The sequence below is a fragment of the Ambystoma mexicanum genome, chromosome 10 (assembly GCF_040938575.1).
Source record: "Ambystoma mexicanum isolate Mex_15411 chromosome 10, UKY_AmexF1_1, whole genome shotgun sequence".
NCBI classification, from domain to species: Eukaryota; Metazoa; Chordata; class Amphibia; order Caudata; family Ambystomatidae; genus Ambystoma; species Ambystoma mexicanum.
This window is the reverse complement of record NC_090932.1, coordinates 761,456,859-761,469,639: the sequence shown is the minus strand read 5'-3', so window position 1 is coordinate 761,469,639 and position 12,781 is coordinate 761,456,859. Positions and strand designations below refer to the sequence as shown.

At 44.7% G+C, this 12,781-nt stretch overlaps 1 protein-coding gene across 2 annotated transcripts in view; it reads right to left on the bottom strand.

Annotated features, from left to right (window-relative positions):
• Positions 1-12,781, bottom strand: part of ARHGEF26 (Rho guanine nucleotide exchange factor 26) — a 736,698-nt gene that overhangs the window by 372,192 nt on the left and 351,725 nt on the right. For both annotated transcript variants that reach the window (XM_069618407.1, XM_069618408.1), the window contains exon 9: positions 1,595-1,669. In XM_069618407.1, coding sequence (XP_069474508.1) covers positions 1,595-1,669 — 75 coding nt within the window. The remainder of the gene's footprint in view (positions 1-1,594; positions 1,670-12,781) is intronic.

The window sequence follows — 12,781 nt, the reverse complement described above, 5'->3', positions numbered from 1 at the left end:
ACAAACAAAAGTCTTTCCTTTCTGATGTTGTGTCCTATGTTCCTACTGCTGAGGATAACACTAGATCAGACAGGAATACTTCTCTGGTTCATTTATGATAAACTTATGTTCTAGAAGGAAGAATTACCTGTGGAATTTTGAAGAGGCGGCACATGCTAGCTGTGATACTTGATTAGCATGAGAAACGTTTTTCATGTTCACGCACGAGCACGAGTATTTACTCTCTGGAAACTATGTGTTCACACTAGCATGTCCTTTCATGTTAGAGGAAAGGACCTGTCAGCGTCTAAAAACAAGGAGCAGTTTAAGGAGAAAGGAGTTGTCCACAAAGTTTACGGGAGGGAGATGGTTATCGGGGTGGCACATGTTGCCTGCAGAGATTGGTCGCTTTTGCTGACATGGAGACTGCCAATGGTCAGGGGCATAGACCCCATAACGTAAATAACATGTCCAGTACTTCTCTAAATCATCCTAAAGATTGGAGGCATGGATTTATTGGCTTTGTAAATACATCAGTATCTTTAGCTATCGGCCAAGTTTTTGACAAAGAACTAGAAGCGTTCTCAAGGACACTTGATATATCTAAGGGTAAAACAGTCACCTGTATTAAAGAAGCAATCCAGGGGTTAGGCACCCACATGAGGGTGGTGGGGCAGACACTGGTGACGTGTGGTGGAGTTCTCTGACAAAAAAGACCCCACCGGAGAGGAAACCCCAGTCATGTGTAGGGGTTCCATGCAGTATTTTCCCTCCACCCACCAATCACAAGGCTTAGATGCCTGCAGTCCCACCCATGAAAGATTTTTTCTTTTCCCAAAATATATCCTCAGGCCAAGAGGAGTCCACAGTTCTGGCTAAGAAAGTCAGTTTGGCTTCACAGTCATCATATAGTTAGAACCGTGGAGCACGTTGATCCCTGCGGACCCTCCTCCTGTGGAAGATGATGAGGAGGAGGTGCAGGAGGAAGACCCTTTGACTGCAGTGGATGCCACAGATTAGGATGACCAGGGCCTGGGGGTTGACGGGAGGTCCTTCAGGGTTTCTGGATGCCAAAAGAAGGGTTATATTTGACCTTAGTTCCCTAGCTCATTCTAGTTGAAGGGAATGGGCTCCATTCCAGGTGGTCAAGGAATTTACAAACTGGGATCTCAGAAACAAATTAGAATTGGGTTCTCGAAACAAAATGAAGCCAGAGTGTCCCCGGCCCAATCTCCCTGACAGTGCGGCTATCATTCAGGTGGTGGATAAAAATATGCTCCTATTATTGACAAAATAGGGCAGGATTTGCCAACAGAGGGGGACAGCACTTGCTTTACCTACAGGATAGGGTTCACAACATAGCACACCTTCTGGTAAAAATCTTTGAGCTGGCAGAAGAGACTAAGAAGGAGGGTTCCATATTAAATGCATATGTTATTGGTAATTGGGTCCAGCAAGCCTTGTGTTAACTTGGAATGGGACTGTAGCTACAATTTATGATGCAAAAGACAATATAAATAATGCCCCAAAGTCAGGCATTGGAAAACACATCTAATTTGTACGAAGAACCAAACACATACACGTAACGAGGCTACAATATTGACATGAACCATACCTTGCTTACTTCTTTCAGGGCTTGTTTGCAGGCCTCATATTTGGGTGAATCTTTAGCGGTTTTCTGACAAATTGTCTAAAGTAAAAACAAACAAAACCAATTAATTCACTGGACAAATACACACTCTGTAATGGTAAACGTCTCCTAAAGAACAAATATATCCCCTTTCCTCTATGTACTTTATTTCTAAACCATCGCTCTATTGTGATCCGCAGTATCTTTCGAGTGAACTATTCCACAGCGAAGAGTTATCCTACGTGTAGCCTTAACATTCACAATACGTTTCAGTGGACTGTCCTTTGCCAACAAGTATATCGAGTACATAGTCAGGCCAGGTTTATGTTGAGTTCAGAGTTACACATCTGGCTCCACACTTCTCGTCAATATCTCAACCACCAAAGGTGTGCATTTTGCCATCACTCATGCTATCATAATACTATGGACAAAATGATCTGCGGGTAGTTGTAAGGAGATTCATTTACTTGAAATCACAGACTCTAAGGACCAAGATTGTGTTGAAAAAGGCTCTGTGAAAGAAACAGACGTTATTTTCAATTGGTGTCTCACCTTTATCTGTTAGACTACAGCAAGTTTGGGAATACAATACAGATCCAAAACTCAACAGTGTAAGGTAAGGTAAACATATTTAAATGTATAACTTTCCTAAACGTTTTACTGTCCACACACAATACCAGTGGCTACATATTAGTGTCTCCTGCGATTTGATGACATAGTTGAGGCTTGAAGGGAGCATTTAATGGACAACAGTTTGAGATTGGTAATACATGGTGCAACTGATGAGTCCCTGGGCATGTCTGAGAAAGAATGCACAGACCACAATAGAACAAGTGTCGGCTTCCATATAGAAAGGGTGCTGCGGATTGGCATGGCCTAGAACAGGGTTGCTTGTAAAAGCTTTCATGGGAACATCGAAAGCTGCTAGTGCTCGAGAGGCCTATGCTTGAAGCCTTGATAAGACTGATCAGGCGTTCGCCAATGGCGGAGAGCTTGTGTGTAAAGCGTAAAAAAGGCACATCTCCACATTTCCAGCAAGGACTTCAGGCTCTGAGGTGTAGCCCATGGCAGGACAGCTCATACCTTACCACTGTCCATGTGCAGCCGATGATGGGTGGAATTCTAGGAATGGTACCATTCCAACATGAAATGTGCACGCTTCCAATTTAGCAGAGAGGCTATGGGCCATAGGATACTCAGGATTGAGCAGATATGGTTGACATGCTTAGCAAAGGGTGGAAAATATACCAATAGTACATGACAACTTAACGCTGCAGCACATTCCCAAGCATACCATTAATAAAGGGCTGGAATGTGGCTGGAGCATTGCATGGCATGAGGGGCATTGCTTGCTACTCAAACAGTCCATTCTTGGCATTGAATGAGGTCTTCCACACTTCTCCTGCATGACTTCTGATAATAGGATTCATCGAGAGATAGTCCGCACAGGACCACAGTTCGCTTTCCTTCCGAGAGATGAAAAATAAGGCTTATTCAGTAGGGGTTTTTCAATGCCTTATAAAGTGCAGAACCTGTCCTGTATGTATTGTCATAGGTGCAGTTCTTCTGATTTGGTAAGGGCATAGATCCACATACAAGCTATCTTTGCCGAACCAAATCGTAACCCTTTGTAAAACCAATAGGACAGTCAAATTCACTTTGGGGACGCAGGTAATGGGCCTTTGAAATCCAGGTACTTGGGGAGTATGGGAGGAACAGTTGCTAAACTAATAATAAAAGTCGAGATCTTCCACCAACCATTCCCAAAAGAAATATGTCAAATTACTGGAACAGACTCGGGCCTGTCCGACAGATGGCAACACCTCCCGCTTTCCCTACTTGTTAAAATGGTACTCCTCCCTAGGTTTCTCTATGTCTTTCTAAACGTTGATTTGATTTATTGATGCCACCATCCTTTTTAAGGAGGTGAACTCTGAAATATCAAGGTTTATTTGGGCTGGTAAGCAACCCCAGGTGGGTTGGGATAAACTGATTTCCCCCCTGTATAGGGGTGGGCTAGCGCTCCCCAGCCTAGAAACCTATTATTACGCGGCACAGGCTGCATTTTTATCCTACTGGTTCACACCAAACCCGGACAGACCACACGTGCAAATTGAGAGGGCCTTGGCATCACTGGCACTTCTAAGGTCAGTGATATGTACCTAGGCAGAACTAAGTGTTCTGCTCGGGCAGAACACTTAGTTGGGGGAACATGTAGAGCATGGTAACGTATGAATGCAAGTCGCGACAAGAAGTCTTACACTCTCCCCTGTTGCTTGTAGTATACATTCCAGGGATCCCTTGACCAGCGAGGGTGGATGCGTGCAATGTATGTGTAGGTTAGGTATTTTCTAGTTTAGGGACCTTTTCCTGCAGGGGCACTTTCTGACCCTGGAAGAGTTTAAGCAATTGGGTGCTACAAATACGTTGGATTGGTTCTTTTACCTTTATATAGCAAGATTGTAGATAGGACAGTGGGGTGGCCTGTTTTGGCGCATGGGAAGTGGGAGGAATCAACGAGTATCCCATTGTCTGACGAAACTTGGCAGTATTGCTACGCACAGATCAATGAGGTGGCTCTCAATGGTAAACTCAAGTTGATACAATTTAGGTTTTTCCAACAATTCTATTACACCCCTGACGTTCTAGACAGATTTCTTGCGGGCAGTGCCCATAGATTTTTGACTTCTGGACACAAGTGTTTGACATCCTGAGCAAAATTGTGGGTGAAGTTATAGTTCCCTCCCCACTGGTAGCATTGTTGGGGTAAACCAAGGGAATTGTTGGACATGCCAGAAAGGTAGCAGGACTTTTATTACGTTTGGTGAATAGAGTGGCTAGGGTGTGGGGCGGGGTCGACCTCCTGAACTTGATCAGTGGAAAAGGACATTCTTTATCATCACAACATTGAAACAGAATACTGTGCTACCTTGCACCCCAATGAAAGACCCCACAATATGTGAGATCCATACAAGTTATACATGTTGGCCAAGGGGTCAGAGCTGTCTGATGCCGCTTCGGACGACCATCCACTGTAGTTGCGACTAAGCTGTAAGATTATTTTATGTGTAAATGCTGTCTTGTATGTATTGCTGCCTTACTTTTGTGTTGAAGAAAGGACAACAAAAAAGAATAATAATATTAATAATAACGTGGTCTTTTATAGTGCACTTTTGCCATTTTGCTAGCTGCATTGTGCATGGCTCTGTGTGAAAAGGGGGTGTTTAGTGGGATAAGTGGAGAGGAACATGAACACAAATGTGGCACGGAGTCACATGGGAATAGGTTATCTGGAAGAGATAGCCCAATGTCTCAAAAGAGTAAAATGTGCTTGGCGCAATGTTATTCACTAATGTGTGGAAGTCAAATAGAATGGAAGAGGAGAGCATTAGTCCTAGTTCTGTAGTGTTCATTTGGTATTGCCTAGGCCTATGACAGTGTAAAGAGGAGATTTCAGAGGGTGATTGGTTACTTTAGGGAAGTAGACAAGTAGAGTACGGGTACCAGGAGGTGAAGAGAAACATTAGGGGGCCCTCCGGGGCAGAGGTCATATGCGCCTGCTCATGAAGCAATCAACGAAGCTTGCTAAATATTTGTTGTGCCTTTAGTGGGTTTGCCTTTTAGTTGTGTGGTGTCTGACCTATGGGAGACACATTCTGAAAGTCTGCAGGATACATGAGGGCTCCTGGTGGTTTATGTAGTTTAAAGGCACCTTCTGTGGGAGGAAGTTGAGGTGAATAGCTAGGTGGGGGTTTGACTGTGAGGGAGTTAAAGAGCAAGGTTTCTAGCTTCCTTCTGAAAGGTAGGGGTCTTCTTCTATACAGAGGGTTAATGTAAGGCGTTCCAGGGCTTGGTTGTAAGAAGGGAGAAAGCGGAGGCTCTACGTAATGTTCCTTTGAAGTATGGATGTTGCTGGATCATAGTGTTCTCACTGGTATGTATTGGGTGAATTTTCATGTTATAGAATCGTGGCCTCTGCCATCGTAGGATCAATGGGCGATGCATAGAGTTTTGAAATGGATTTTTTTTTTACTCGGAAGCCAGTGTAGTGAGAGTGCTGGGGTAATGTGGTTGTATCTTTTCAGTCTAAGGAGTAAGGTGGCTGCTATGTTTCTAACACATTGTAGTCTGTTCTGTAAATATTCTCATAGTCCAAAGTTGATAGGTCTCGATAGCAGAAAAGAGATAACGGCCATGTTCCTTTGTATCATGGATCATAAGATGCAGAGACCAAAACAGCCCCTTATGATGACTTTAACCTGTGGTTCTAGTGTGAGGTCACGGTCTATTGGGATGCCCGGATTTCTCACAGTACATGCATGTAGGGGGCAAGGTCCCTTTACTTTTGGCCAGGAAAATGTTATGGAGCTAGATGGCATCACACTGCTGATCATGAGTTGAGATCAGGATGGGCTGAGCTTAACTCTGTTAGCAGTCATCCAGGAGTCCACGTATGTAAAGCAAGTGTTTAAGTCATTTCTGTTTATTGTTGGGTCATTGGTGAGGTTGCAGACAATCAGTGTGTTGTCTGTGCATTTGAAGCATGAGCCACCCAAGATGCTGATGGCATGCAGGTGGGGGCAGTGGGGCATGCACATGTTAAAGAGAAGAGGATGGAACCTTGGGGTATTTTACATGTTCGCTTGTGAGGAGGTGATCTGGAAAGGGCCATGAGTGTTATTTCTGTTCTCCCAGTCAGAAAGTATGTGATCCAGAATAGAGTGATCTCCTCGACGCCAACTGTTAGGCAAGATTGTATGTAGTAACCCTGTGGAAGACTACACCAGCCAAGTCCTCTTGGCAATAGAAAACACAACTATTGGTATAGGTCTGTACTGCACAAGTTGGTAGAGTGACTGAGCAGCCAGACCTATCTCAAGAGGGGTGTATGTGAGCTGTAGAGGTGCAACATAGAGATTCACAGTTAAAAGTATCCAAATAACACTTCTACTCAAGGTTGTCTAGTAAAATAATTATTTATTTATTTAACCGTCCGTTTTAAAATAGGCTTTCTTTAGAAAGGGCAATGTGCAACAATACAATACACTTCAAATACACTTCCTCAGATTTAAGTTCAGTAAGTAGATCCCCTTTTGTGATGTCACACACACTTCCTACACGCGGAGGGGACTTCAATGACTAGGACACCGTGGACCTTGATATATCACTTTTGGCACTTAAATGCAATACTGAGATTCTGGAGAAGGAAAAGGTTAGGGAAGGAAACAAAGGTTAACAAGTTCTCTGAACAGGTAAGTACTTTACAATCTCTCAATGAAGTATAGGTTAACCCTTTCCCAGCAATACAAGTCACCTGTGTACCACCTACGAGGGACAGTTAAACACAAAGTCAATGGGTCAGAAGAGTCTGCAGGGAAAGCGGGGAAAGGGTTGGGTTGGTCATCAGTAGGAAAAGAGGGATACCATGTCTCTCCCAAGGGTTATCCCACTCCTAGTCCCCTTCACCCAGGTGATCCTCCCTCGCTTGTCCACCCCCAGGGTCAGTATCCAAAAGTGATGGCCTTTCCTTGGCCACCTGTGCAGACGACCCATGGGGAATAGAAGTGAGAATACCCTCAGGTTTCACACACAGGACAAAGGTCTACTGGGAGCTTGTGGGGTTGCTGGAATTGATTGTGGAAAGCAATTCTTTAAGTGAAGAAAAGGTGGAAAGCAGGTAATTGTGGTATAGAAGAATCTGTAGCTATCCCTTCACTAGATGGGCAGAGCACTGTTGATCCATTCATGCTCAGGTGGTCTTGGATTTGTTAATATTTTTGCTGAAGTATGTCATTATCGAATCACAGTGTTCGTGTCTAGGTGTTGTAATCTGTAGAGTTCTTGAACTCATGGAAGATCGTTAAGACTTCCTTCTGGCCATGCTGCATGGCGTTGATGCAATGTGAGAAATGGGCTATTTTTGCTTTAACAATCTCTGCTCTGTTGTTTCGCAATCGCTGATGGTACACCAGTTTGTCTGATGGTAGTTTGCTTCTTGTCCATAGTTTATCATTTCCTGTTTTCTTTTCGATATCATTCAGCTGGAGAGTAAAGCATTTGGAGGCTTATTTCTTTGGTGATCTTTTGAATTGTTTTTTGTGGTCCTATGCTTTACATGTTGGGGTTTGTCCAGTTATGAATGTCATTGAATAGGTCCTCTGCTGGTTTGAGTTTTGATTGTAATATGGGGTTCAGAAGGTTTGTTTTGTTCCAGCACGGTGTTGAGTTCGATTTTTGTCAACGGTCTGGTTAATGTTGGAGGTCTTTTGGAGGGTTTACCAAGGGCTGGTGCTTCAGTGAAAATGTGAACACAATGGACAGATGGTCCCCCAAGCATAAGCGGGCTGGCATGGAAAGGATAATGACATTCTCATTCAGAAAACGACATCCAGGGGAAGCCGACCTTGTGGGCTGGCCTTTTAACAAATTCTTTTGAGATGAAGTGTGCCACAGTTTGCTGTCGTGTTGTCGTCTTCTCAATACTAGCAGTACAAGTCTCCCAGTACGGTGAGGTGTTGGTGGCCTCTGGCTATGTTTGCGGTCACTTCAGCAAGTTTGTCATGTAGAATAGAGTTTGTATATTAGTAGGAAAGTTAGTGATGATTTGATTGAGGTCAAGTAGATTACCGTGAAATATTTTCAGTCTAGCATGTTATCAAAGCTTAGAGTTGTAAATTTGATGAAATGAGTGTACAAGTGCAATTCCTCCTGGTTGCTGAACCTTCTTAACAGATCTATAATTAGTATACTTAGAGGATGAGGACCTCACATAAGTTACGATCTCATGAGTTTAGGATTTTCAGGGATGGATGGGTGCCTTTTCCTCCTGTTCACTATACTGGGTTCACTAATTCCACAATTAAACATACTATGAGTTTCAAATGGAGAGGCAGAATTGTGATTAGAGCATGTGGAGGGATAGACCATGTTAAAGGTGAAATAGAGATACCATGGCTCATCTGGCGACATCCTTCCACCCCAAGGAGGGTCCTCTCCCCTGCGTAGTCACGCCTGTGTAGTCCTCCCTCAGAGAGCCACCCCCACCCAGGGACGCCAGGTTCATCACAATACGCACATTTTAATTAATGGACCTTCTGCCCTGGTTCTGATATTTCCTCACAGTGCTCTGGCTCCCCCGTAGCTCGAACAGGAAGCAAAGAGCGCTTCCTGGTTCGTATACACACACGCAAGGGCTGGAGTGCTGATAACGAAGTGCCCGGCTCTGTTTGTATGTGGGAGGAGGCGCAGGAGCACCTCCCTTGCACATGCAAATTTGCAGTTCCTCAGTCAGCATCCCCAATGGGCCATGCAAGGTTGGGGAAGCAAAACACCCTCAGCTTTGCATGGCTCATTGGATATGGGAGGCTGAGGAACAGAACTATCAAACGGGTACCGCATTTCTCTTTGAGAATTCAAGCCAGCCGAGGAGCAGATCCTCCATTATGGATGAGGGTGCCCATCGGTAGGCGCCCCCTCGCCCACTATGGAGAAGCCACCATTGGTACACCATCAACAAATGTATGCACAGGGTCAGTGTGGCTTGTGGGTTACATTGACCCAGTGAACGGAATTTCGCCAAAACCAAACTGCATTTGCGCAGAAACAGCAAAATGGTTGTGCTGGCCGCTGTGAGCACCATGGCCTTAAAACTACATTTTGCAGCAACAAAAAAAGATGCCTGCACCGTCTTGCCAAGCATACATTGGGCAGGACGGAACAAGGGGACACACTGAGGGAGCGTGCCATTGTGTTCTGACATATACAGATGGAATAAAGTGAAAAAGCAGCATTGACTTGCTGCAAGCCCAAAATCCCCAATAAAAGGAAACTTTTTTACCTTTACAAAATGCTGCTCTGACGCTATTGGCCTGCACTTCTTTATTGGCGGATGACCATTCCACCTAGACACTTACAGCTGCTCATCCCCAGCACTTCCCTCATGATACACCTAGCAGTTACCCCCACTCCCTCATCCCCTCTCTCTCTCTGTACTTGTACATTCTAAATGCTCACAAGGCCTAGTAAGTCCGCCTCCATCTCTCATTGTTATATTTGTTTTTCATTCCCATATTCTCTCCCTGTTGCCCTGTGGGCGCTTTGAAACACAATTTACTTGATGTATAAGTGCCTTACAAATGCACAATAAAATAAATAAATAAAATAAAACATATTTTAATCAGCAATTCATTTGGGCATGAAGACATTCACCAGATTTGGCATGAGTGTTTGGATTTGGCCATATCAGTCTCATGCCAAATCTGGTGAACTTCCATGGATGCAAACAAATGTTATAAAGGAAGTGTGAAGTTCTAGGTACCTTTATAGTGGCGCAACCATGGCACTACTATAAAGCAACTGTGCAGGCAAGGCCCATACTCAAGGTAATCCCCCCTCACCCACTTTTATTTCACTTTTCTGTTTGGATGGATCCATGTGTCATTGGTAAGCTAAGGTAGAGCCGGTCAAATAGCACAGCGAGTAGAGCGCTCGCTTTGACATTTGTGCAGAGCCTGCTGACACATGTTCGAATCCTGCCAGGGCCAAACTCTGCCTTTCATCCTTCCAAGGTCGATAAATGAGCACCACACACCGTGGGTAATAATAGGCAGCGCTCAGATACCGGAGGGTTCGTAGCGTTATATAAACGCTAAATTATTATACAGGTCAACATGAACAAATGATGTGCTATTTTCAACTATGTAATTGAGAGGATTTTTATGTAGTACACGCTTAACAAGATTGCTTCTAAAATTCCAATTTTGGCAGGCATAGAAAATAGACCCATGTATCTAGAGCGATCTGCACAGGATCACATAGATATGTTGAAAGCCTTGCCCACTTGAACAAAGTTCTCCAATTGCGCAGTTTACAATTGGGCAGGAAATAAATAACTTCCTGTTACATCTTTATTTTTCACCCAATTCTGCATAGCATAGCTAACTTTCAGGACATAAACTGATGTGGGTGGGTCTCAGATTCTAACAGGTTAATTCCAGGAGCTTTTTGCTAGCCCAACTCCTCACCTGAGGTGTCTGTGATGTCTTCCGAGGGTTCGTCAGACGAGGTCTCCACTCTCCTTTCTCTCCAAGAATCAGAGGGTCTCTTCTTTGTAGTCTTTTCTTTCTTTTTGAAGAGATAGGGACGGGCTCCCCCCAAGGCCACTTTGCCTATAAGGCAATTAGCCTGGCAGCGGGGACTCCGGGGGGCCCACCCAAACCAGGGAAAATCAGAACGTGGAAAAACCCTGGTGATGTTTGTAGAGGCGGACTTTGATGACTGTAGAAGGTGTTGCTTTGAATTGAAGATTTCTTCTGAGTGATATACAATCCCCACCACGCACTAGTGTTCTTATCCAGTATTGCATTCAATAATTGAGTAGTATCTTATGCGCCTGCTGAGATAGCAGGCTGCCGGCGTGTCAACAGTGGCACACTGCTAGCGCCGGCCTCGGGAAAGTCTACGCTTGCAAGCAGAATGCCAGCACTGCATGTGGAGAGAGAGCCGTGCCGTACGCGGTGAACCAAAGAGGAGGAATGAGAGCGCGCTGAATGCGGGAGACGGGTTGTGGAGCGTGTAGCAACAGGGAAAGCAAGAGGGAATATGCAGACAAGGGGGAGAAGGACCAAGAGTGATTACGAGTAGGAATTCTCGCCACGGAGCGAAACGCACAAAGTTGCAACGTGCCGAAGAGCCAGTACCCTGAATAATTATAGCGACGGCCATGTTGAAAGACTAGACCGTTGCTTGAAGTTCAGTGTCAACGTGATGGAACGCTAGTACGCCCTCCAGAGGTCCCAAACTTGCCAGGGCCTGATTGTGACAGTGGCGGTCAACTTCCAGATTTTCTGTGGAGGTTGGAGGGAGGCGGTAAACCAAGAATGAAGGCAAAACCCTTTATATTTTTGGAAATTATTTCACAGTAAAAGAGCAAACTCACCCAAACAAGTAGGGGGTATGATGGGGGAGGTATGCAGCAAGTAGTAAGATGGGTGCCTATGCTTCAAAACTGTCCATTTTTTAGCATGGATTAAAAAATGCTCTCTTATCCACCAACTCAGCGTTCTCTTACATCGCAATAGCTTAACTTCGGTCATGGTTGCGATATTCTGCAAATCTTGGTTTTCCATCTTTTTTAATTTTGCATTTGGTCAGCTGGTTCAAGTGGATTTATGGTGTCTGAACTCTGCTTCACCCACCTGCTTACCACTGCACTTTCCATTTTTAAATGTTAGATGGAAGGTGTCTCAACCGGGAATTCAAAAGGAAGGGGAGATGAAGAAAAAGGCAATTCCTGTTTGGACCGGGAGGACCCAGGAGCAGGACCCTTGCTCCTCAAACATCAGTCAAGCTCCCCCGAATATGTGTTTTACACCTCTCTCCTAACAGCCCATTCCCACTCATCACCAACCACTCGGGCAACATCATGGACACACAGTGCAGAAATATCACATGCGTCACCAGATGACCCATCAGCACTCCATCATCCACCACTACATGAAAACTGATGCTCACCATCTGCTCAGCATTCAGCCATGCAGCAGACAAAGTCAACATCATTACTACCCATACCTTGGATGCCATCTTCATTATAAAGACTTGGATGACACCCACAACCTTGATGTCCACATCCCCCATGCCTACCGCATTTTACAAAGAGACTGTACAAACATGGCAGGCAGAGGCCTCACCATCATTCACAAAGCAGATTGCCATACACCCAAATGGACGTGGCCACTCTCGGCTCTTTCAAAATCCTCTCTGGCCACTTCTCAATCTCTCCAACTTACACATTCACCTCCAATCTTACCTACAGACAACCCAAGACCAACAATTACTTCATCAGATGCCTGGTCACCACCTTGCCTTTCAAGAATGCAAACATCTTCCTTGGCGACTTCAAAATCCCTGCCAGCCAAGCAACCGAGTCCAAGAAGGATGATCTCCACTGCCTTCTCAACACTCTAAACCTACACAGTACATGAAAGACCCGATGCACAGAAAAGGTAATTGCCTCAAACACATCATTACAGATCAGCCTACCCTCCATCAGAGCTCTCCAGTCCCACTCAATTGATCGGGCCATCTGTCAATCCCCTTTGACATTAGTCACATCACCTCAGTCAAGCACACCCATCGGAATGCCAGTAAAGAAGCCTTTAGATCATTAAAGCA